The 26,787-nt window shown below is 32.4% G+C and overlaps 3 protein-coding genes across 3 annotated transcripts in view; 2 read left to right on the plus strand and 1 right to left on the minus strand.

Annotated features, from left to right (window-relative positions):
• Positions 1 to 3,780: 3,780 nt before the first annotated feature.
• Positions 3,781 to 26,787, plus strand: part of LOC132735639 (uncharacterized) — a 29,399-nt gene continuing 6,392 nt past the window's right edge. The window contains exons 1-3 of the mRNA XM_060722616.1: positions 3,781 to 3,908; positions 4,416 to 4,606; positions 4,963 to 5,126. Of these exons, the coding sequence (XP_060578599.1) occupies positions 4,416 to 4,606; positions 4,963 to 5,126 (355 nt within the window). The 5' untranslated portion in view covers positions 3,781 to 3,908. The remainder of the gene's footprint in view (positions 3,909 to 4,415; positions 4,607 to 4,962; positions 5,127 to 26,787) is intronic.
• LOC132735628 (protein RFT1 homolog) lies at positions 9,842 to 11,788 on the plus strand. Its single transcript, XM_060722603.1, has 3 exons — positions 9,842 to 10,028; positions 10,624 to 10,754; positions 11,573 to 11,788. Exons 1-3 carry the CDS (start codon positions 9,944 to 9,946, stop codon positions 11,729 to 11,731), a joined length of 375 nt encoding a protein of 124 aa, XP_060578586.1. The 5' UTR covers positions 9,842 to 9,943; the 3' UTR covers positions 11,732 to 11,788.
• LOC132735634 (uncharacterized) lies at positions 13,483 to 17,992 on the minus strand. The gene is made up of 2 exons (XM_060722610.1): positions 17,916 to 17,992; positions 13,483 to 15,517 (listed from the first exon to the last, which is right to left on the minus strand). The coding sequence occupies exon 2, from the start codon at positions 15,454 to 15,456 to the stop codon at positions 13,780 to 13,782; it is 1,677 nt and encodes a 558-aa protein (XP_060578593.1). The 5' UTR covers positions 15,457 to 15,517; positions 17,916 to 17,992; the 3' UTR covers positions 13,483 to 13,779.

Here is a 26,787-nt window from a genome sequence, read left to right on the forward strand (position 1 = left end):
AAACCCCATTTTAGCTATTAATAATTATTTTAGCATATCAATATTGTATCTATTTAGTTAAAGTGACATTATGCCCATCCAAAGCAAATAGTGAATATAAACAGTGAAAGTTGAAATACATTTTTGCCATGATTCGTCTAAGTTTTTCAATATATTCCATAACTCTTATGGCTCAAGGAACATTTTGGAAATATATGTAGAGGGAAAAATTATACTTAATAAAAGTATGGGACAGTCTTTATGTTTTAGGCAGATATATATTTTATCCAAAACTTTTTCTTATATCAACTGTTGTCAAGCACCATTATTATTGTCAATAATGAAATTTATAGTCAATAAATCTCAACTTGACTTTGAAAAAAAAATGAGCTTAATGTCACTTAAATGTTTTAAATATAGTATGATGATATATGCCATGAATTGATAATGTAAGGTACAGTAGGGGATGGCTCTCCGACCCCACTGCACCAATTACGGGGAAAATAAATGGGCAACATATGTTGCTGAAAAATTAAAAAAAAAAAAAAGAAGCTCAGTAACAACGCCGGTCTCTTCAGATTTGGAAAGAAAACCCTGGGACTTGCTGTGTCCGGAATCTCTTTGATTTCTGCCCTTGGATATTTTGCTTTTTTCAGCAGATAAATTTGTAAACCTTAGATAAATGAGAATTATTTGTCAATAGATTTCATATAATCTAAATTTAAGCCTTGGTTTAATTGTGATCCCTTCAAATTATGAAAAAAGACAAAAAGTATCACAAACACACACAAATGCATACTATCCCTTCTAGAAATTATTAAGTCTTACTGCGCTAAATTTCACAAATGCACGGCCGTTTATATCGTTTTTACAGAGTTTCAAAAGCAGCATGAATATGCGATAAGTATATTTTAATAAATACTAACATTGTAAAAATCCTGCATGACAGTCAATGGCGGAAGAAGATGTGAAAATGGATTCATAGAAAATATTTGCTTCTTTTGTGAGGAATCTGTCAGGGTTTTTTTTCTCATGTGTCCATGTATGGTATTTTAGAGTGTTTGTTGTGACTTTCAAATTCCTAAGTTAAAACCATTTTCATGTTCTACTTAAGCCGCTGCTAGCGGGAGTAGACAGAGCTTGTAAAATACAGTACTACAACTGTCCATCAATATGCTCAAGACTTACCTAAATAAACAAGTCGAAAAAATATTAAAATATCAATTTGAACGAACGTTCCTGTGTTTCATAGAATATCGCGTATATATATGTACTCAGATTTCGAAGCTAGCCCAAATCGACTTTCCTGTTTCGGTGCCGTATGACCTCAATTGTGTTTGTGTGCCGAAAAACCAAACCAAACAAAAACAAACAATTATAATCGCTGTGTAATAAGCTAGGCTTTATTAAAGTCCACACTTTTATTTCACTTCCTGCCAATAACAAAAGCATATTATTTTATCGCCTAAATCTTTAATCACCAAAATAATTACTCATTTTAACCGTTCAGCGTATTAGCATAGTGGTTAACAAACATTATAGGTTAAGGTCGTTGTATTTGACAGAATTATCAACAGCCTCTGTTTCAGGCGTCCAAAATAAAGAATTATATCTAGCCAGTTTATGATTATGAGAATTAGCAAACCTATCAACATCATGAGGACCATATAAAGAATTAATGCATCTGAAAAAATTAAGTGAAACACCATAAAATAAACTATCTGCCTCTTATTCAGTGACCTGTTAAACCAAATGATATTTAAAGATATCCCATTTTTTACGCTAGCTGATTGCATCGTTGGTTACCTAATAAGTAATCACACGGTTGTGGAAGTCCAAAGAAAATCTCAAAGTTAATTGGATTCGAACCCACGACGGATTAGTCCGATGCTCTTACCCATACCCTCTATCTCTATCTTCACTTCTTGACCGCTAAAATTGTTACTCATAATGATTAAAAAAGTTAACAATTTAAATTCAGTTGACGAAATGACGGGTTGACGAAACAACTTTGTTTGATATGGTGGCTGATTTACGCCATGTCGTATTTTCGCTTCTTCGCCTCAAAATGCGAAAAAGCGAAAACACGAAGGCACGACAAAGTTTTCGAGGCAACAAAGCGAAAAAAAGACAGAAGGAGGGCGAAAATACGACACTTAAAATCTGTCGTATTTTCGCATTCCATTTGTCGTATGTTCGCTTTTTCGCGTTCAAAATACAAAATTCAAAATACAAAAATGCGAAAACACAAAGAGACGACAAAGTATCATTTTCGCCTTTTCGCATAGTTACATTTTCGCATTGTTACATTTTCGCTTTTTCGCATTGTTACATTTTCGCATTGTTGCATTTCGCTTTTTCGTATTGTTACATTTTCGCATTGTTATATTTTCGCATTTTCGGTTGTACATGCGCATGGAGACATCAATTCATTATTTAATAGTCCTATATAAGATATGTTGTATTCATTTTTTCTATAAATTTTTATTGTTCTCCTTTTACTGATATTCGTGCAATATGGGGAAGACAGAATTACCATCAAGAGATCTTTGTTTTAAAGACCCGAGGAACGCCTGACAACATGGTATAATGTAACGCGAAAATGCGAAAATATAACAACGCGAAAATGTAACAATGCGAAAAAGCGAAAATGTAACAATGCGAAAATGTAATTATGCGAAAAGGCGAAAATGCGAAGAGACGACAAAGTGATACGTCGGCTCTTTGTGTTTTCGCATTTTGTATTTTGAACGCGAAAAAGCGAAAATACGACAGATGGAATGCGAATATACGACAGATTTTATGTGTCGTATTTTCGCTCGCCTTCTGTCGTATTTTCGCTTTGTTGCCTCGAAAATGCGAAAAAGCGAAAACACGACAAAGTCCAACTTTGTCGTCCCTTCGTGTTTTCTCGTTTTCGCATTTTGAGGCGAAGAAGCGAAAATACGACATGGCGTAAATCAGCCACCATACAAATGCCATTATATATTACAACTTATCCGCTTCCTTAACGGTCACCCTAGGCTATGTAAAAGCACCAGATAACATTTATTTACGATTTCACACGTATGTATACATCGCCAACCAACATTGTAATCCATTTGTTCCCAGTTTAGTCATCTGTTGTGAAATGCCACTCTTTCGACTTGTACTGTGTGCTGTAACTTTAAATGAAAATTTCCAATTTTTTTGTACAAATGCAAAAAAGGTATCATATTTTTTGAAAGAAAGATTATCATATGATATCGTTTAATGTAAAAGTATAGCCAATGAGTATTTCTTCATATTACACATATTTCATATGATATGAAGTTTAACGGAGATTTTGCCGTTTTTAGCAGTTTTCTGGCCTTATATTATTAGTTATAAAGATTTTTGATAGGTTATATGGCCCTATATAAACTGTTGTTTGTTAATATAACCCGAGCCGCTATAAATACGGCCATATAACCTGTCAGAAATATTTGTAACGAATTTATAATACAGCAAGCATCATTTTTTAGAAGAATATAGCGAGATTTACATAAAAACCGACAGCAGCCGTGTATATAAAACTATATAAACGTCACGATTATCCAATGAAAAGCGACGTTACAAACGTGCAGTATTATAATACGTGATAAAAATTCGTTATCATTTCATATAGACATACATTTAACTCTTAGAAATGATATTAATCTCGTCACAGGCTTCCCTATATCATGTCCCTTGACTCGTGTAAAATTCCAGCGGGTCTATATAAAATGGCGGCTCGGGTTAGATCCGGTTAATATTGGTGACGTCATAAACATTTACGTCGCTGCGTCATTAACGTTACGTTGTTTCCATATGATTAACGTTTATTACAAGCTAACAAAGCGTGAGCTATACAGACGAGTTTTCTTTCAGTCAACATATTTAAATGTTTTAGAAGACTTTCATGCTTAAAGGTAAGGATAATGTAATATTTTGTAAATATATATGTGTTACACTAAGTTAACAATATTTTGAATTACAAGAATTTACATTAATTGCAGTTCTTGGCTAAAATAAGAAAGAACCATACCTAATATTGTTAGCCAATGACGTTAGATATTAATTCAAATGAAACTATACATGTATAAAACCAAAATACGGGTAAATACTATAATATAACCGGAGAAATTAGTCTCAGTTTGTGCATTTCATATATTGATATTTGTTTGAATTGAATGAAATACCCTGAACTGAACATTTCCAAATTTCTAACGGGCGTGTAACATCAGTCAGTTCCAATCCAGTCCACGGACTATTTAGTCCAGTCAGCCGGATTGCTTAAATTAATAAGTTTATTTGCTTTGTAAAAGTTACCATATACCTTTCATACTACAATGATTTAGGAAAGTTTATAGTAAATGACAACAATATAATATTATTGTAGTCAGCACATCTTGACATTGTATATTATATATTCACAGATGACATCAACAAGAAATGATAAGGTGAAAGTACAACTTGGGGTGTTCAAGTCTCTAGAATGTTATCCGGGTGGGGCAAATGACTACTTTGTAGCCGTGGTCGATCCGGGCATTCAACTTGGCAATGATAACCCCGAAATTGCTCCAAGATGCAAACCTATTGGGCGTAACGTTTGGGAGAAAGACTTGTGGTAGGTTTTATAACAAATATGTCTAAAAGCCAAAAAAATGTTATTTATTTTCTAACCGTCACAAATCGCAGAACAGCTCTTCGTTTCATTCAAAATAACAGTATTTTTCCTTTACAACACATCAGGGTAGTCATTCGAGATTTTTGTAGATACCAAAATGGTTTCTAAAAAATTTCTAAATACCAAAATTATTGAAAGATTGTTCAATAATACCTCATTGTTATAAAACTAGCGATCAGGTCTTAGAATCGTGGCTCCCTGGGTTGCTTAGACAAAGCATCTTCATTTGACATTCAGCTCCAGATAATAACCTGTCAATAAAAGTTTCAAAACCATTGTCATGTTTTATATTTAAGGCTTCCCAAGGACAGTTTCGTGAATTACAAGTTTTTAGTTGTTAGATCATGTACAGGAAAGGTGGTTGATATTGAATCGACAACGCCTCATACGATATATATTGGTCAGCATCCAATAATGGTGGAACATACATACAACAAAACAGCATTTGCTGGAAAAGAAGGTACAGTTTTACCTGTCTTTCGATGATCGAATTAAACAAACCATTTTGTCATTCATTAATCATTTTAAATACATGTATTATATTAAACATTTCAGTCCCTTCTTTGATATCAAAAGTTGTGTCCATTCTGATGATGATCTGTTAATTTTTTTTTCTGTGACAGTTAGTAGCTTCAGCTATAATTCATTTCATTATAAGAAATTATTTAGATATGTACAATTTCAACTGTGTAGCAAATGGGATTTTTTTCGTAAATAACTACAGGTAAAATTAAATTTAAAGTTTTTTTTTTCGTATTTCGTGCAGTATGGATGCTTATCATGATGAAACTAAATTATATATGTTGTATTTCATTCCCTGTTCCGGCTCGTGGATATCATATTGGGTAAAAATATATTCCATACATGTATTTCACTCAATTATTATTATAATTATTTTACTTAATTTCACACAATCCTTTAACTTTTATGCTAATGATTAGTACATGTACATGTTAAATCATTGCAGTATACCCTGAACATAATTGCCCAGCGCCATCTGTAGGCAGGAAGGAAACATTTCACGTGCCAAGTCTCAATATTCCACGTGCAGATAAAGTAGGCTTTGTCGTACCAAAAATCAAAAACCCTCCAAAATACGTGCCGCCACGAAACATTGGGCTGATACATTGTAAAAGAATGGTACCTGCCACAGTCAAAACAGACGGTATGTTGTTTTTTCTTCTTATATTAACAACTACAGATGTATCTTAGTGATAAGAGGGTGGGTAATAAAGGGATTCCATACTGAAATACATTGTATATAGTTTATATTATATAAGACAATCTAAAGTTGTGACAATTCTTTCAAGATATTTAGAGATATAGAGAACTTTTATTTGTAAAATGAAGTGCATATTGGTAGTAAAGGCGCAGTGATTGCCTTTAATTTCTTTAAAATACTTTAAATTAACTTTATAAAGCGCTATAAATAAAGTTGGAATTAAATTTTTATCCCACTTGTTGATATATTGAATTTCCTAAGTGATTGTTCTTAGTTTGACATTTAAATCGATAACAATTTTTCAGATATTATCAAAACTGGAGCAGATATCAGCCCGGATATCCCAACACATGTAACAAAAAGCAACACTCACACTCCTTGTGCTGCACAGAAGACCAACAAATCTCCAGGTGCTACAAAGTACATAAGCAATGATTACTTTGCTGTTAAGATAACAAATTCCGTTCATAGTGGCCAAGAGAACGACACCATCCCTCCAGTATTAACAGAAAATAACAACGCACTACGTGCTACCGTCCCAAGTGTTGCAGTGATCAATGATAATATTTCAAGCGCAAATGAAAACAACAACCTCAAATGTTCTACAAAGGACAAGGACGACGTTGCATACGCTACAAAGGACAAGAACGACGTTGCATACGCTACAAAGGACAAGAACGACGTTGCAGGTGCTACAAAGGAGAAGGACGATGTTACACGTGCTACAAAGGACAGCAGCAACGCTCCACGCGTAACAGAGAACAACGATATTTCAGGTACTATTTAAATGTCTTGGTCATAAAGCCTTTTTGCAGATAAAGTTTTCTATTCTTTATTTCGTTACTCTTAAAAAATTAGCTCCCTACAGGGAGGAGCCAAATTTCATATTGTAAAAACAAAACGTATGCCTTATATGATATTGATTTTCTGTTGAATTTCTCTACGCACTCTTCTAAGCAAAATACTTGTTACTTAACCTTTTAATTGAATTTATTTTTTGTTTATGATATTGAACATATTTTACATTACATTCAATATTGATATGTAAACAATGTCACATATATTTCAGGAAATGAAATCATTCGCGAGAAAGATTCCACAGGGCAAATGGATGACGACATTACACAGAATCTAAGTAACAACGCTTGTCAGTTCACATTTGGAAAGAAAACTCTGGCATTTGCTGTGTCCGGAATCTCTTTGATTTCTGCCCTTGGATATTTTGCATTTTTCAAAAGATAAAAAAGCTTAAAATTAAATATCTTATTAAATAGATTCTTTATTATTCAAAGCTGTGTCTTGGTTTTATCATTATCCTTCCAGTTAACGAAGTCTTTTTCTAATTTGGACAGAAAAAAAATGTGGGGGTCATCAAAATCAATCCTAGAAAAATCTCTGCCAAAAAGTTCTTTAAAGTCTTATTGCAAAAACTTTGTTAAATTAGAGGTGCTACAAAGTTTAAAAGAGTATGCTCGTAATTTCGGTTGACACTCTCCAATTACTGTCTGCATTATAACACCATTTCACGCCTGTTTTATAACATTGCTAACAGTGATTTTCAACCAGATAAAATACGTTAAATGTTTTTGATATATTTGAAACTTTTCGACCATATTTGACATACTTTGATCATTATTAAGTATGGTCAATCGGCAAGGTGTTCTGTTCTGAATGACATAAAACATGAAGAACAAGATCAATACTTGCAAGCATGCACAAGTAATACAACACTGGGACATCATAAGTCACAAGACATCAAGACTACATGGATCTGAATGACAATGTTTAGGTTTAGGTTTCCATGAATCTTTGCAATTAAACTTATCATTTCTTGATTGTTTTCTATGAAATATTATTTTCAACGCCGCTGGTAATATTATTGTTATATCACAAATTGCAGACACATTTACATCTATTTTGTATGAGAAGCCGCGAGCATTAGCAAGTTTTATTCTTGTATATATTGTATATGATATGTAAATTAACATCATTATATTATATTATATTTTAAGCAATTATAAATGTATAATAATTTACATATAAAAGAAAGTTGAAAACAGTTAATGAAAACAATATCTTAGGTCCAGCCCTGAAATATTACTTTTTTGACTGAATGGTAACTTAATTAATAAGTCTTAAATGATATGATGACATATTTCTACTAACTGTTATATAGAAACAAATTTAATTGTAGATATAATTTTTTTGGGAAAAAATACAAATTTGAAAAAAAACACTAAAATTATAACATCTACTGAATATGCTGTTAATACTGATTATGACTGGGAGGCAGGTTACAGTAAATCTGTGCAAAAGTTGTTTGACTTAATACTGCATTTCTAAACAAAAAAAATGATAAAAATACCTGAAATTACCAAAAATCGCGTTTTCCATGTTAAAACATGGCCTGACATATACATGATATAATTTTGAAGAAAAATTGTTGTTTTGTAGCATTTTTAATTTTTCTCAAAACCCTTTCCCTCATGAGCATATTGTGTAAAAATGGCCGTTTTCATTGAAAAGCCTCCTGTTTCAAGTTCAAACTGCTAAAGAACTATGAAAAATGCTTCAATACTAATCAAACTTGGCACAAATGATGACTGGACCATCGCCTTTGTAACAACATGCTCAGTCTTAAATTTCCTGTTACCATGGCAACGAGGGGACATCTCAAAATTGCCAAAAATCACTAATTTGCAGTGGTTTTTTCCATCAAAATTGATTTCAAAGTGCTGAACTTCTCAATGGAATGAGATAGAGTCAAAGGCTTTTCAGCGTTGGTTACACATTACCTTATGATCGACCTGGGGTCATTTTTAGCCTTTCACAAGTGCATTTTCTCTTGGCGATGAGGGGGACTGCCGCCCCTTCAAATCCCCTAAACAGATGAGGGGCACATCCCCCTTCTGGCAACCCCCTGATGTATCATTTTGATGGGGCACCACGCCGAAAAAGTTGTCACTTTTTTAACAACATTTCTTAAACGAAAATCAAATGCTTTAATTACTGCCAATTCACCCAACAATTAATCTGGCAATTCAGGGACATCTAGCAGACAAAACATTCAAAAGCACCTCTAATTTCCCCTGTTGTCCTCTAGGCTCCTACATGGATACATGGACTGGTGCTGTCATTGAAATTTTAAGTATAAAAAAAAGAAAGGCATAGTGATATTGGTTATCCATTAGTATAACATAGAACTTCATATATCATTGGATTCTTATTTTATAATTTATGTCTTTGATCTTCAAATTCAGAACTGATATATGGCAATAATTTAAAAAAAGAATTTGAATAACAGACAGTCGACTCCACTTATAACGAACTCGCTTATAACAAATTATCGGTAATAGCGAACTAAATCTGACATCCCCGGCCGATTCCTTCTTTATTTTATATTAATCAAATCGCTTAGTACTTACTTGCTTAAAACGATTTTTCGGCTATAGCGAACAACTTTTTTTCAACTCCCAAACGAAGAAAAACATGTAAATATCCTCGGTTAAAACAAACTGTTATAATTGAAATATCGGGATGCTCTCGATTAAGATCAGTACATGAATACCGCTATCCGATAATTATTCAGTCGAGTGATTGCACATGTAGGAATAAAGATTTTGATAAAATGTTCTTACAAAATTATTTCCTACTTGTTACGGAAAATTTATATTTCGCACCCTCAGTTGATAAATTGCTGTAAATACCCGATAAATAACCGATTTTTTGTTTGCAATATTAACCAAACAATAAGAATTAAATAGTAAAAATACAAATGGTAAGCACTTTATAGACGTGTACTACATGTCTAAATACATGTACATAATTTTATGTACATAATATATTGTTCAATAAAATGACCCGCATTAAATTACCGCTGCCGTTAAATACTGATTATACCTGTAACTAGTGACACGGCAAATCTTTCCACCCAAACAAGTCAGCAAGTTGTTGCTACTTCGCTTTTAGCAAACTTCGGATATAACGAACGATATTTAAATGTCCCATTGAGTTCGTCATAAGCGGAGTCGATTTAATGACACATTTAGTTGATTATGACACTGAATTTTCTTTTAAATTTTATTTCAGGTGAAAAGTATGTTATGACTATATTTCGAGTTTTAAGTTTTGCAGATCAAGGTTTGTTTGTTTGCTAAAATTAAAATATTATTTTACCACAATGACAATATATCTGTTATGCAAAATTTATAGGTATCTACCTATGATAAAGCTAATATAGCTGAACCAATGTATATTAATATACAGAAATAAAGCAACCTGTAATTTGCTTATGGAACGTCAGTGGTTTTGTGCCACATTGACTTGCACTACTTTTTGGGTAAAACAAGTAAATTGCAAAAGACATGTTTAGTGCCATACGGAAGCCATTCAAATTATCTCTTTCCTGTGCTTTAGTGTAAATTACATGTATATTTATAAAAAAAATCATTGATTCCAATACTACTGCAGAACATTGACTACATTGTTTGTACTACTTTAATTAATGTTATGTTTTGAATGAAGAATATGTTCAATATACTGCTAAATCTCATGACCAAACCAAATATCAGCTGGATTGTTTTCATTTTTAGCTTAGAGAAAATTGGACTATTCGTTTAACCATAATTATTTACATTATTTTTGTTGTTCATGAAGGACCCCAATAGATTAGAATTTGATAACAAAATTATAGTTGCAGTAATTTGTAATAAAATTCTGATTGTTTATATTGTAGGTATATATGATATAGTGAACAATCTTGGATCCATGGCTGCACGTTTTATATTCCAACCCATAGAAGAAAGTGGTTACCTGTTTTTCTCACAGCTCTTAGTAAGAGGGGAACAAGTCAGTAAACAAAAACAGGTGATTTATTAATGTACAGAAGATTATTTTGATTTATGAACTATCTCAATTGTTGATACTGTGTAATGGATGTTAAAGTTTGGTTAATATTTAGCTATTTTGATCTCCAATCTGACTCTGTTGTATAGTATGTTTAACACTGTAAGTCGTTTCTATCATAAAGGATTTAAATCATAATCAAAGGATTTTCTGAAGCCTGAAGTCATCCACAATAATAATGAAAATAAATGTGTCACATGCCTTTCATACCAAACATTGGTAATAGAGAATATTGAATTAGTGTAGGTTCAATACTGAATTTATTGAATAAGTTGAATAAAATTACATTATGCGAGCCTCTGGCACGGATAATATTATTTTATTTAACGATTTCAATAAGGAACTTACACGAATTTAATATTCTTTTTATCATATACCAAAAGTAAAGACCTTTCATATACCAAAAGTAAAGACCGTTTGAAGTGAAAACGAACCTTTTTTTCATTGACCCGCCTATAGTATAACGCTAACATTTTGCGCATCTTAAAGCTATTTTTATAAAACGCAAATGACGTCACGTCAAAATATATGCTTGTCGTGCAACACTATATTTACGGAGTCACAAATACAGCACGGGTATGTGATAAAAAGAAATACATCATGATGATTTACTTGAAGAACAAATAACAACAACATCAGCAGCATATATACTTGATAATAAGGCCACCAGCCTATTATATACAATGCAAAATGAGAAAAGAATGATTTTACAACATTTGATATACAAAATTAATGTGATGTAGTAAAGGAAAGTACAATGATGTCATATATTATTTCAGGAATCGTGTCAGTTAGCTGTTGACGTGATGTCATGTTTGTTGAAGCTAGTAATACTGATTGGTGCTATTATACTGGTGTTTGGTATACCGTATTCCTATCTAGCATTAGATCTATACGGTGATACCATGCTCTCATCTGGGTCAGGTATGTATAAATAGCTATGACACAAGCACTTTCAGCAGTATAGAAATAGGCAATACTGTATGCAAGACTCCCTATGTTTTTATTTTTTTAAGCCTCACCCAAGAAATAGATTTCATACATAAAAATTTACAGTTTTTTAAAAACCTCTATATTTTTAAGGGTTTAGAAAATTTAAAGCTTTTTTGTTTATCAACACCTTTTAAATAAAAAAAAAACAGTTTTTTTAAAAAGGAAAGCAGGAGGGGTCCATTACATTGATAACTATGATTGCAAGGAAGGTATCCAGTCAATAGTTGCTATGAAATGTCTCTTGTTGCTATGGAAAGTCAATGGTTGCTTTACAAGTCTCTGATTGAAGTTGAACATTCATGGCTTCTGGGAAGTCACTAGTATCTGTGAAAAGTCAGTTTTTGCTATAAAAGTATCTGGTTGCAATGGAAAAGCAGTTGTTCCTATAGAAGTCAGTTATTGCATGAAAACGTCAATGGAACTAAATGTAGCTATAATGGAACACCAGTGATTGCTATGGAAAATCAACGGTTTTGTATAATAGTCAATTGTTGCCATTGCAACAATTAATTGCTGTTTTTGAAAGTAACTTGTTGATATGTAAAGTAAAGAGTTGCTATCGAAATAAATGATCAATAGTTGTTTAGGAAATTCACTGGTTGCAATAAAGAGACAAGTGCATTATGGTTGCTTTTGAAGTCACTAATTGATATGGGGAAAAAAATGGTTTTAAAAACCAAATGGGTTTAAAAAAACAAACTATACAAAGAATTTAATGGTTCTAATGAAATCACTGGTTTCTGTTGGATCAAAAGAATCACCTGAGAAGCAAAAACAAATTTTGAGTTCAAGCTATAAATATTGGGGACAAAAAAATAATGTTTTTTTTTTTAATAACCAAAAATATTAGTGGGCCACGAAATAATGTAAATTTTTCAAAAATTAAAGAACTTTGTCCCACTTTTTTTCCATTAAAGCCTTAATTTAAAAATTTCCAAAAAGGCATTTTACATTATCTTCCCAAAAAAATTTTTAAAAGTAATACTTTTGGGCAACCCCTGATGATCTTTTGATTGTAAAAATTACCAATGTTCATACTCTTGACAGGCATTTTAATCACTATATTAAATGCTTCAGCATAAGATTTCCTCAGATAATTTATCCTTAACATTTATTAAAGTATATGTTACCAAATCAAATAAGCTTTTAAACATTTTTAAGCAGTTCTTCCATTAAAAATATTTTCCTAAATTTGTTATATGTTTTTATATCAAAACCAATTTTTATTTTTTATGACTTAAAGTGAATCGGTCTATAATGTTTGGTCTGAAATACAAAAAATAATTATATTGATAGTGTTTAGTATCAGATATTTCAACAAACCACATTAGAATCATATGTGGATCTTGTTGGCAGGTGTAAGACATATGATCCGATAATACATACATATTTATATTGCAGATAATAAAAATGTTCTATAACAAAATATTATTATTCATCATATTAATGTTTAATGCCATGAATACTACTCAGAACATTAACAACACTTTTTCCCCCAAGCAAAGTTTTAAAGCAATTTTTCCAAAAAGATCCCTTCCTATTTTTTTTCAATTTAATTTTTTAAACCCCGAAATATTTGCAGAATTAAAACGAAACTAATGCAGGCAACCCCTTTTGTCGGGGAAGGGGAAACGGTATCTTAACTAAGGGGGATTGAAACTTTACACTCTTTTTCTCTGTGATTATCTAAGACGAAGAAATTCTAGGTAAATTTTTGTTTATAAGCTGGTATCTTCATAATAACTGAAGGGTTTGTACCTTTTCGGACAATTTTATGTATTCATATAGGTAAGCATTATTATACTTAGTGAAACACCCATGTGACAACTTTTCGAATAGTCGAGCGTTACTGTCCTCTGACAGTTCTTGTTAAAACACTAATGAAAAATGTACCTATTATAGATCTATCCACTTTAATGTACGAAAAAGAACAAACATATGCAGTGAATTAGGTATTAACTTATTTTGATAATACAGTTAAAATTGTATTGTTCTACGACAGTTTATACATGTGAAGGAAGTTGTCTTGTGCATGACAGGTGTAATACAGCTTCTTTGTTTTTTCACACCAACATACAGCGTTTGATTTAATTCTTTGCCTTTGATCCAGCAGCACCACCTTTCCTGTTGAACAGTCTCCTGATATTTCTTCTATAACAGTTCTCCCAGTATCACACACAAAGACAGTACCATCATCTGACAGTGACATTCCACTAGGGTATCTCACACCACTATAACTACCTATCACATCACCTTGCCAGTTTAATCTTGTCACTGCCTTCATGTCAGATACATAGATAGAACTTCTGTTACTGATGACACCGGATGGATAACTGAAAATCCCATCAATTGTTGTCAGTATGGTACCATTCATATCAAGTATCTGAAGTTTTGCAGGATTCCAGTATGCCACAACAAGTTTATCTTGGTAACAGCTAATACCACGACAGTCTCCATCAACCTTCACAGTGTGCTTCTTTATGAGTTTGTTTGATGAGATTGTTATAAATTGTATTGTTTGTATGTCTGGAAGTGAGACAACAAGTTCAGTACTGGTTACTCTGGTGATATCCCATGGTTCAGCATCTAGTTGTAGTTGATCATACACAGATTTACTGCTGGTATCCACCATCTTTACAGCTTTGTTTCTGTAGTCAGTGATGATAAGAAGATCAGGAGTCAGAAGAGTCATTCCTGTTATATAACAATCCAAACTATATTTTGATGTCTTCACACAGATTTCTCCCTCATATGAAGACTGTCTAGACTTTATCTGTTTAGGTTGACAGTCTTTATTAAAAGTTTTCAGTGTACCCAGTGACTTCTTTTTTTTAAACACATTTAATATTCTATCAGATGATTGAAACTTGTGTTCCTTGATATCATACGATAAAAATTGTTGTGCTATTCCCTCCACATTCTGTATTGTTTTCTCTGCAAGTTTAAGTTCCATGAAAAGTTTGTTGGCCTGTTGTGATGTGTTCAGTTGTTTGATTTTGTCTGCTGATATCTTCAAAGATTTGGTTATAACTTCACAAATTTCTTCTACTGCTTTCAGATGTTTGTTGTTATAATGTTCTATGACTTCAGCTGCATCTTCAGCCTGTCTCTCAAGTTCATCTAGTCTTTGGTTGATTTCTTGCCGAAACTTTTTAATGTCAACGAATGCATCTTTGAGGGAGCTATTTGATTTATATGTCATGTTCTTGATATCTTCTACCATCTGTTGAAATTTGTTAGAAGTGGTATTTACTGCATTCAAGATAACTTGATATTCTTTGCTGTCTATAATATCACCAGAACTGTCTGGTATATAGTTGACTTTGCAGGAAGTAACTTGATGTTCAAGGGTAATACAAACACTGCAAAGAAATTCTGTATGGTCATTGCAGTAGAACTTGATCATTTCTTGTGGATGTTTAACACATGATGTGGTTAGGACATCAGACTGACCTGTGTGTATGGATGTTGAGGGCTGCTGCAAAACTTTAGGCATATTAGTAGCGTTCTGAAGTGTATGAAGTTTTGAAAGCCTATTTATTTTATGGGCTGTAAAGCATGTGTGGCAAAGGTGTTCCTTGCAGTCAGTGCAGTAACCATGGGCAGGGAGTCTAGGTCCTTCCTCATCACAAGGCTGGCAGTAAATTTGAAGATCTTCATCTGATGCCATGGATGTTGTAGATGATGATAATTGTTTTAAAGCTTTCTTTCCTGAGACTGCAATGTTTTTCCTAAAATGCATTATAATAGATTACTTTGTATTGCATGTTTGTCAAATTGCCTTTTTGTATATAATAATGTCATACTCTAGCAGACAATTCGATCGGTTCGTAGACTAAATGGTTTCTGATCAATAACTAAAGAATGCTTAGGACTAGGAACTTCAAACTTGATATGATGATTGTTTATGACCAGTAAATGACCCCTATTCATTTCAAGGTCAATGGGTCAAAGGTCACATTGACATTGTAGGTAAAAACAGTTTCCGATCAATAACTTAAGAAGGTTTAGATCCTAGGATCTTCAAACTTGATATGATGATTGTTTATGACAAGTAGATGATCCCTATTGATCTTGGGGTCAAGGGGTCAAAGACCTCAGAGGTAAAATCTGAAACCGATCAATAACTGAAGAATGTTTAGGCCTATGAACTTCAAACTTGGTATGATGATTGTTCATGACCAGTTGATTACCCCTATTGATTTGGGGTGACATTGACCTTGTAGGTAAAAACGTTTTCCGATCATTCACTAAAGGGCACTTAGGTCTAGGAACTTCAAACTTGGTATGATAATTGTTCATGGCCAATAGATGACCACCTATTTATTTTGGGGTCAAGAGGTTAAAGGTCAAGGTCACATTGACCTTGTAGGTTAAAATGGTTTCCGATCAAAAACGTGACAAGTCATGAGCTGTTGGTCCTCAAACTTTGTAGGTTCATTGGTATTGGCAAGTAGATGACCCCTATCGTGTTTTGGGTCAAGTGGTCAACGGTCAAGGTCATATTGACCTTGTAGGTAGAAACTGTTTCCGATCAACATCTTGACAAGACATGGGCCTTTGTCCCTCAAACTTTGTAGGTGCATTGGTCATGACAAGTAGTTTACCCCTTTTTGATTTGGGATCAAAGGGTAAAAGGTCAAGGTCAAATTGACATTGTATATCAAAACGGTTTCCTATCAATAACTGGAAAACCCATGGACCGTTGACCTTCAAACTTCACAGATGCATTGTTTTTGTTCAGAAAGTGACCTCAATGGATTTTTGGTGTCATGGGGTCAGAGGTCAAACTCACTTTGATCTTATAGGTAAAAACGCTTCTTATCAATATCTCAACAATTCAAGGGCCCTTTACCTTCACAGGTGCATTGGTTTTGGCCAGTAGATAACCCCTATTGATTTTAGGGTCAAAGGTCAAAGTCACATTGAACTTGTATGTAAAGACAGTTTTCAACCAATAACTTATCAACTCAAGAATATTGTAATTCAAAAATGAAACTTGCATAATTTTAAATTATCAGAAATATTTCATTTCTTTTGGCATCAAATGTAAGGTTCATTTATTACACAATTGAATAAAAACAAGAAATAAAAACTTCATTTCATCTTATATGGTCTATTAACTGAATTGACTATACACTTTTATACACAATATTTGGTTTAATTCTTTATATTTTACCTCATTCATTTTCGGGCCAAAGTTATTGTATTGTATGTCAAAATGAAAAGCCCTGGTTTAGTATTTATGCTAGACCAGTCAAAAAAGTTAGTTTCTTTCTCCTGGTGTGACCTGGATGGGTAGGTAAGTATAGAATTATATTACATGCTATCCAGTGGTTTATAGAAATATATCAGTGAAATATGAAACTGATAATTTCACTGTTTTGAATTTAAGCCCCTAACGTTGTTTCAGTGAAACACCAGCATGCACAGTACTGGTAAATGACGTCACGTTGTATTATTATTTGGCATGCTTTTCATTGAGCATTAGGTTAAAATGTCTTTTCAAACGTTTCTTTGCATATAATGAAAAGAAAATTTGTTTAGTTATGTTTAGTGCGCCACTTGTGAAATATATGTTTTGGTGCTCATTTGGTGAAATATATTCCGATCTTACACTGAAACTAAACTAAAGTAATATCCTCTATTTATCCACAACATTCTTTTTTATTGCATATAATTATTTTCTGTGTGTTTTCATTACATGGATTTGAATAAAAAGGGTATCGTATTGGCAATTAAACTTTAAGGCAGCAGTTATTATTCTGGTTAGGTAGTGGGAGGGAAAACAAACAATATTTTATAAACAAATCAATACGATAAGCCTATACATAAAACATGCTGTGTTCAATGTAAATGTTGTGTGCAGACAGACTGACATACAAACAGACATCACAAAACCAAAAATTATGGAATAAAAATTATTAATTTTGTGCAATCATCATTGATGTATAAAACTGCTATTTATATGTTTTTATGTTTAAAACATTGTTAAAAAAGTCCTTGTCAATTATGTGTTGAAATTTCATAAACCTAAATATGTCAACAGTATTTTTACCATAATACTTTAAAAAGAGCAATATATGCATAATTTAAATATATAGAGAAACAAAAATAAAATCACCTTACCTTAAGTTATGCTCAATATTGTGTCACAGGTTTTAAATCATCCACTGTAATGATCTAAACTTTTCTAAAGGTTAAACGTAAATATTTACTGTAACTATTGGATTTACGCGTTCATGGAATTCAATATCGATATTTACTTCATTGTTGAGTAAAATTGATTTTTGAAATTGTACACATTTTAAACTAAGCAGTTTTAATATTACAGACATCAGGCTTTTATTTAACGGATACAAGTGCGTGGTGTTAGAAATATATATCAGATTTTAATTTTGTCTTTAAAACAAGTATTTTAATCATTCAGGAAGGATAAATTTGATAAATCTTATGTTGTTCTTTCTCATGGTTTCACAAATTTTAAACCCTTATATCTACCTAAGTTTATACATGTCCACATAGTTTCAATTGATATATACATGTATAAGCATCATAAATGATATTTATAAATAAAAAGGCTGTAACCCTGTTTTAAAGCATTGAGAGCAGATTGAGTAGACCCCCATAAGGGATTTCAACTTCCATTGAAAGATGGGTATCTAATTAAGATGATTTGACATCACGTGCATAACATGTTAATGATGTTTCAAAGATACTGTTAAAGCTCATAAGTTTGAATCTGCTCTCAAACTATATATAAAAAATAATCACTTGCTTTAAACCACTCTCAAGACTCAAAATTTAGATTCTCAGCTTTAAAGCTACTTACCTAGACAAAGTTGATTGTGATTTTTAGCTAACCTGAGGGCAATGTCCTCAATGTGAGCTTTTTTTGATAGCCCATCATCCGTCCGTCTGTGCGTCACCAATTTCTTTTGACAACCTCTCCTCATAAACCACTAGTCCAAATTTGTTGAAACTTTGTAGGTATGGTCCTTGCATGAAGTTCTACCTATCTTGTTGGAAAAAAAAATCAAATTCAATAAAGAAATCTGGTTGCCATGACAACCGAAAGATTATTTAACCAAAAAGCATAAAAATTTTCTTGTAAAAAAATAGTGCTTAGATATTTAGCATAAAACATCTTCTAATGGATGTCTACCAAGTTTGTTCAAATAAAAAACTTAAGGTCAAAATTTGCTCAGCCTGGTCAAAATTTGCTTAGCCCCAGGGCTCATTGATTTTCCTAATATGTATATAGTAAAAACTTAAAATAAAATCTTCTTGTGACAATACAAAGGGGCTAGAGCTTAGATGTTTGGCATGAAACATCTTCTAGTAGATGTCTACCAAGTTTGTTCAAATACTAGTTCCAGAGTCAAAATTTGCCCCGCCCCAGGGGGGTCTTTGATTTTCCTTATATAAACATGTATATGGTAAAATCTTAAAAAATCTTCTTGTTAAAATCCAAAAAAAAGCCAGAGCTTAGACATTTGGCATAAAATATATTCTAGTAGATGTCTAGATGTTTGTTCAAATGAAAGCCCTTAGGTCAAAATTGGTCCTGCCCCAAGGGTCATTGATTTTCCTAATATGTATAAAGTAAAAACTTTAAAAAAAAATGTGAAAATCCAAAAGAGGTGGAGCTTAGATATTTAGCATAAAACATGTTCATCTAAACAACATCTAAATCACTGGTTCAATTTTGAAATAATTTTACACAAAAATTTCTTTTGAGACAGTGAACAAATATTGTTCAGATGAAGCTGTCCCTTCTTTTCAAATTGTGCTTCTGGGGTGTAAAGGGGCTCCACTTAGACCTTATGACCTATTTCTCAGGTGGGCGATCCAGGGCCCTCTTGGCCCTCTTCACAAATTCGAAAACCTGGCTAAACGCCGTTTTCCGGTACTTTCTGTACATAGCTCTGATGAATTCACCTTATAGAGTGTAATAACAAACTCAATGTTTTTGGTATTTTTTTAAATGAAAGTTAAATAAAACAGTTATTACTTTGTAAAAAAATAATTAAATATCATTGTATGAATAATTCCATACAAAAATAAAGCAAATACACAAGATTACGCAGAAAATATCGCTTATTTATCAATGGAAGATGCCACTACGACTTGATTTTCATTATAATCAATTTATTTTTTGAAACTTTTGCAAAAGATATTAAAGGAAAATTGATAATTTTCAAATACATCAAGTTTTTTCACCTTATACGGCAAAATAATAACAGAAATATAGAAATATCATATAACAGTGTTATGTCCTTCATTTGGTGTAATTCCCCAGAGCTAAATCCGTAACGTACCGGAAAACGGTGTTTAGCTAGGTTTTCGAAAAGTTCACTTGTTGGGTTATGCTGTGGACAAAAATTAAGTTTGAAAAATTACAAAGGCCAATTACCGAAAAATTATGCAGGGTAGAATTATCATTCTTGTGCACTGCACTCCTCCTCAATATGATCTATCCACCTATTTAGTTTCAAGTTGATACCCCAAATACTTTTTGTATTTTCTGATCGTAAGATCAGTAAATACATAGCTTACATCCACGGTCTAACACAAAATTTCCTAACAGTCCTAACAACGCAAAGTAGTTCTCACTCAAAACTGCTTAAAAACCAGCAATTTAAAAGAAAGAATAATTTTTAATGTAGGCATTTAACGAATTACAGTGCATTAAAAGTTTAGATTAGTCAACAGAAATATGAGGTTAGAATCACAAATTTCGCGGATGAATATCTTTTTTACCCAATGAAAAATGTTCGGCTATTTCCGTAAAGCTTCGGATTATCATGAATATCATTTTAATATAGGGTTAACGCACGTTTTTCCGTGTCACGTCTGCAGAGTCCCGAGGAACGGTTGGTGCCCGAGCCTGGTAGGGCGAGGGCTCCAACAGTTCCGAGGGACTCTGCAGACTTTATAACACGAAATAAACGTGTGTTGACGCTACTATAGCATAAAATTTTCAAACAGATTCGTGATGTATAGTTTATACAAAACACATTAACATTAAAGTCTTGTTATTGGACGGTATTTATCCAATTCTATGTTTTACGTATGCGTTTCATTTTTCCGGGGCCAACAACTTGGAAAATTCTCTGAACCGAACGAAATTTTGACTTTTAATTGATTTAACAAAGCTTGGCCTTTGGAGATTTATCATCTCAAGAAAAAAAAACCTTACATTACTCTTCTCTCTACCTAAGACAAAACATGACCCTCAGAAATTCTTAGAATGATTTCAGATTGACGGTAGAAAAAAGATCAGTGACATCAGAATCGTTTTTTTTTTCAAGCAAACAAGTTTATAAAAAAATCAGGCACTAAGCATTATTCTCTCAAAGAAATATAAAGAGCATTTATCAACATTAACATAAATATAAAACATTTTCTCATATTAATTTTGTGTTATCTAGTTTTGTAAGTTAATCGGAGTGTTAAACTGAATGACAGGTAGATTCTACTGTATTTGTTTACATTGACAACTGTCCGTTTCTTAGAAAGGGCGACAACCAAGATTAGCACCGATGTCTATACGCCGTTTTTCCGGCATAGTTACTTGAATAAGCGACTGAGGCCCTCGAATCAATAAATTTCAATATAACAAGAGCGCATGACTCTTCGGTAACAGGCCAAATCGTCATTTTTTGTTTGTTTGTTTACTGGGCCCTGTATGTATTGCGCATAGGTGAAACCGGGCTATAACAAGAGCGCGTGACTATGTTAACACATGGTTTTGGTCCCGTTATAACATGGGCAAAAGAGGGAAAAATAGCCGATTTTATGCTATAATCAATGAAAATGCTATTTTTAGCTATGTCGATTACCGAATACTCCAGAGCGTAGTACACAAATAAATCTGACTGTCGAGTAGTGGAATATATACATGTCGGACTGTTTTCGCTTAATTATTTTCATCAGTGTTAAACAACAGGTTTATCGTGAACAAAATACCTCGAAATTAATAAGGATTACAAACACGAAATGGAAATTCTCAATTTAGAATGACATAATGTATTCGTTTTTATTCAAGGTCCATATGTATAACTTCTCCGTGGTGCAGAGGTAAGCGGTCTCGTTGAGGGTGTGAGAGGCCTATGGTTCAAACCCTAGTCGAGGCAATTCTATTTTTTTTTCATGCAAAATTCCATATGAATCAATCTCAAACTGTTATAGAAGAAAATCAAAACGCTGTCGTTGCGTAAGATGAATTATAGTATATAAAAATAAACTTATACAGGAAAGTACATACAGTCAGTATGATTTAGATTGCAAAAATAAGAAAATACCATAGAGCTGCAGCCCTTTGATTGAGATATGCTCCGGACAAAAATGTGGGACGGGAGAAAGGATGGACGGACCTAGACTATTACTATATCCCCCACGGCGGGGAATGAAAACTTACTGAACTAATGAATGGATGATCACCAAAATTTGTCAGTAGCATTCTTAGGTTGCTTTTTATCAGGTTTGCTTATATTAAGTTGATTGGTCTTTTTTAGGGACCGCTATAGCTAAAAATAGAAAAACCTTAAAACATTTTTGAACTGAACTAATCCATGTATGATCACCAAATTTTGTCTGTAGCCTTCTTAGATGGTCAGTTTTCAAATGTGTTCAAATTAAATTGATTGGCCCCTTTTAGGGGCCTCTTGAGCTAAAAATAGAAAAAACCTTTTAACAGCTTCTCCCACTGAACTCATTGAAGGATGATCACAAAACTTTGTCTGTAGCATTCTAGGGTAGTGTTTTATCAAATATGCTCATATAAATTCGATTGGCCGCGTTTAGGGGCCACTAAAGCTAAAAACAGAAAAACCTTTAAACGTCTCCTACAGAACTATAATTGATGTATGATTACCAAACATTGTCTGTAGCATTCTTAGGTAGTCTTTTATCAAATTTGCTCATATTAATTTGATTGGTCCCTTTAAGGGGCTGCTGAACTCTTATCAACTTTAGCAGTTTTTCTTGCTTGTGTTAATGTAACTTGTCATTTGTTTTATTCTTTGCGTTATTTTAGTATCAGTTTCAATTATTTCTATTCAGAATCACATTTTGCAAACTGGGTTATCACTTGTTCAAAGTACTTTTGTTCTTTTTCATACAATATCACTTTTCCACCCTGTATATAAAGTTGTTTTATTAAAAGTGTTAGAGTTGTTCACTGAATACATTTCATCAAAACAACCTGATGTTTTTTCCTGTATGTAGTTAGTTACAATTTTTCCGATTCCTATTAGAGAGTAAGATACTTTAACCTGAAACATTACCTTTCTGGTCAAGTTGACTAGTATACCTATGTTATCTTAAATGAATATTGACTGGTTGTGTCATCCTGATAAACAGTCCACATATATATCTAAATACTGAGATTATGTAATTATATAATTTTAAGATAGGTAAAAAAAAAAGATAACAATTCCGAGAGACAGTCATAGGCAAATTTTATCACAAATTAATGGATGGATGATCTTCAAACTTGGTTTATAGCTTTCTTAAAGTTTTTTATCAAGTTTGCTTAAATTTATTTTACTTGCCTCATTCAGCTTTAGCTGAAAATGGAAAAAATCAAGTATCCTGAGTTGATATGCTTTACTTACCAGATTAACAGTAACAATGAACTTATGACATTTGTGAAAGGTTTCTATCATTTATTTTTACTATAAAGAAAAAAAACAATCAGTGTCAGGAAACCTTATAACTAGAGAGGCAAGTTGAAGTTGAGCTGGACTTGTCTTTCTACAAGTTTATTTGAGAAATTATTTCTATAATCACTGAAAAACAGTTGTTTTTCTGGTGAGCGATTCAGGACCATCATGGCCCTCTTGTTTGTTTTTGTTTTTTTGTTTTGTTTTTTGAAAAAAAAGAAATTATAGCATATTTCAGGCTTAATGGGCCTTTAATCTGCTATAAACCCATTGATACTTACCAAACAATATATCTTATACATGTATAAGAAAGTCAATTAGAATGTTTAAATTTTATTTTTGTAGGACCGATGTTACTACGCTGGTACTGCCTTATGTTCTTGTTATAGCTGTAAATGGAACATTTGAATGTTTTGTGTTTGCTACAATGAGTTAATCTCAAGTTGATAGGTATGTATAATGAATGGGGTCAATAAGTAAACTTTCCCATTACATTATCATATACTGAGGGTTTTAGTACTATTACATGTAACCATGGTTGTTTAAATAGAATTTTGAAGACCCTTCTGAATCCAAATGGTGTATGATATTGAATTTTAACATTTAATTCTGCTTATTACATCTTGAGATTTTCAGTGTGATTAAACTTAACCAGGGTCTTTGAAATAGAATTTGAATTATCCTCTGGTAGCCAAGTGGCTTAGGAAATTCATTATTGAATTTTAATTTGATATTTAGTTCTGTAAGTCTAAATCTCAAAATAAAATATGTGAAGAAAATGTTCTCTATGAAAAAATTTTATCTTAAATTTAAATACTTGAACTTTGATAAACATTTCAATTTATGAACAATAAAGAAATTAGAACAATCTAAAATATATGAAATATTTATGGTATTATTCTTTTTTGTGATTTTTTGTAGACCATAAAACCTCTATTTTAATGTAAGAAATTAAAAATAAATTCACTTGGCCTGAGTGTATTAAAACATGATTTAAAACATTCAGACTCATTTTTTTTTCAAAAATAAATGGCACTCAATTGTGGCTTGGGTCAGTTTGGTTAATTTTTTATATTTAAAAGAAAATTATTAAAACAGTTATTATTTCTTGGGGATAGTTAATCCAAGAATGTTTATAACATCAGAGACTTTTATGACAGATATATTAAGCTCATTAATAACGTAATATTTCCCACTATTTCAGTTATAATCAAAAGATGGTGGCATTTTCTGTGTTGTTTTTAATCTCCTCCTTAGTCCTCACATCATTGTTGTAAGTAATTTTTATCAATATAAACCATAAAGTAATGTATGTCCATCTCCCTATGTGATTGCTGGTCTGTTACTGTCACTGTGTCTAACAGACATGTTATATTATCATTGTGTCTAACAGGAATGTCTGAGGTAAGTCTGTTGTTGTAAGTAATTGTTGTCAATATAAACCATTGAGTAATGTATGTCCATCTCTCTATGTGATTACTGGTCTTACAGTAATACTGTGTCTAACAGGCATGTCTGAGGTAAGTTTGTTGTTAGTAAACACGAAAAGTCATGCTCAATTAAAATGGTATTTTTCTAGTTTGTCTTGGTGTGTTTGGTTTGAAGTGTGGTACAAGTCAACTTTTTTTAATATTTTACTTACAATATAATGTAGCTTGTGATAATTTTGTCTTATGAGCGAAATAATACTTCTTAAGTTGACTTACAGAAGGTTGACGGTTCTACCCACGGTAAATAAATTTTAGTATTGAACCAACACAACAAATTTAATATTCTTTTATCACAAACCTAAAATAAAAACTGTTTAAAGTGCACAAGAATCATTTTTCATTGACGCACCTATAGTGTAACGCTTACATTTAGTGCGTCTTTATATACTATGTTTAAATAACGCAAAAGACGTCAGGTCAAAATATATGCACGGCCGTTTAATACTGTTTTTATGGAGTCACATAATTGGCATGGGTATGTGATGAATGTTGTTAACGACTAAACTATCAAAACGTCAAACTTTAACAGTTTTAAATTACGTTTCCTAGATATAATTTGGATATAGAATAAATAGGTAATGAAATATCAAACAAGTACAATATGGGGATATATTTAGACTTATACACAGCTTTAGAAGCCATTACATCTACTTGCGGTTTGTCCAATAATGTTTTTCAAACTGTGTGCTCTTCCAAATGTATTCCTTTATTGTACAGTTAAATGTTAAGTAACCAATAAATGTTCATACATACATCAATTATATGTCATACATGTAATGATCATAAATATTATTTATCTGTTACAGAGTTATTTTTGCTGTGATAAAGGTGCAGTTTACAGATTACTACATATATGTATAGGAGTATGGAGGCTATTCGTTGCCAAAAATCCAGCCTTGTTGATCTGAGTTGAACAGTTTGTTAATGGAAAAAATACAATTGTATTTCTTTGTATGTAAACTCCAATGTTGCATACTTGGATTGAGTTTGCCGATTAAAACATTGTAAACATGCATTTCAACAAAATACATTTTGTTAAACGACAAAACATTAACTGATAGTAGCAATACCAAGTGTTCGAATACTCAAAACAGAAGTTACATTCTTAGCTTTACATTGTCGAACCATCATGATTCAGATCAGCATAATCCAGCTTTACACGTTTTTCAAAAGGAGATAAAATAAGCTCCGCCCATTTTCCCGCCCACTAAATCATCGTAAATAAACGTATTTTCCGCTCATTTTCGGTATTTACCGTCGGCGAGAAGAAGCGGCGTGGTTTCCGTTTATCATACCTTTTAGGTGTTTAGTTACTAAACATAATTCACTTGCATGATTGCCTACAATCAACATCAGCGGACTTTTAAGGAATATAGGCATATAAGTTTTAAAACGTTGTAGACACCACATTTCCTGGAAAAAGAAACTTAAAAAACCCAAAAAACACCAGGTTACATACTGTCTGAGGTTAAATATTTTTCAAGGAAGTGAAAACTATTAATAAGACTATATTCAACGACAAATAAATTTTACTGGTGGTATTCCAATTTGCATAGGAATGAGTAACATTTACAGTTAACTTGAGTTAAGCTGCTACCTTACCACTTTCAAATTTTCAAGTCAACATCTGATAAAGATTTTGATACGAGTAATTACTAATACAGACCAAATTCTGGCTGTTGTCTTTCCTAGTAGTACTATTATATTAGTAACCTTAATTCTAGCGTATGACTTGACAAGAAAAAAAAACCTTTAACAATAGTAAAATTATAACCAAAGTTATATGTACCCTTTCGTACATAACTTTTTATTTTTACCATATATTTTCCCATTTTTCCCATT

Source organism: Ruditapes philippinarum, unplaced genomic scaffold, assembly GCF_026571515.1.
Source record: "Ruditapes philippinarum isolate M1 unplaced genomic scaffold, ASM2657151v2 ctg5157_1_1_1_1, whole genome shotgun sequence".
NCBI lineage: Eukaryota > Metazoa > Mollusca > Bivalvia > Venerida > Veneridae > Ruditapes > Ruditapes philippinarum.

Bases quoted from the DNA above. Each gene is read 5' to 3' on its own strand.
- LOC132735634 (XM_060722610.1), bottom strand. From the start codon at position 15,456: ATGGCATCAGATGAAGATCTTCAAATTTACTGCCAGCCTTGTGATGAG.
- LOC132735628 (XM_060722603.1), top strand. From the start codon at position 9,944: ATGACACTGAATTTTCTTTTAAATTTTATTTCAGGTGAAAAGTATGTT. The intron at 10,029-10,623 runs GTTTGTTTGTTT...TTTATATTGTAG, and splicing joins TTTAAGTTTTGCAGATCAAG to GTATATATGATATAGTGAAC. The intron at 10,755-11,572 runs GTGATTTATTAA...ATATTATTTCAG, and splicing joins AAGTCAGTAAACAAAAACAG to GAATCGTGTCAGTTAGCTGT.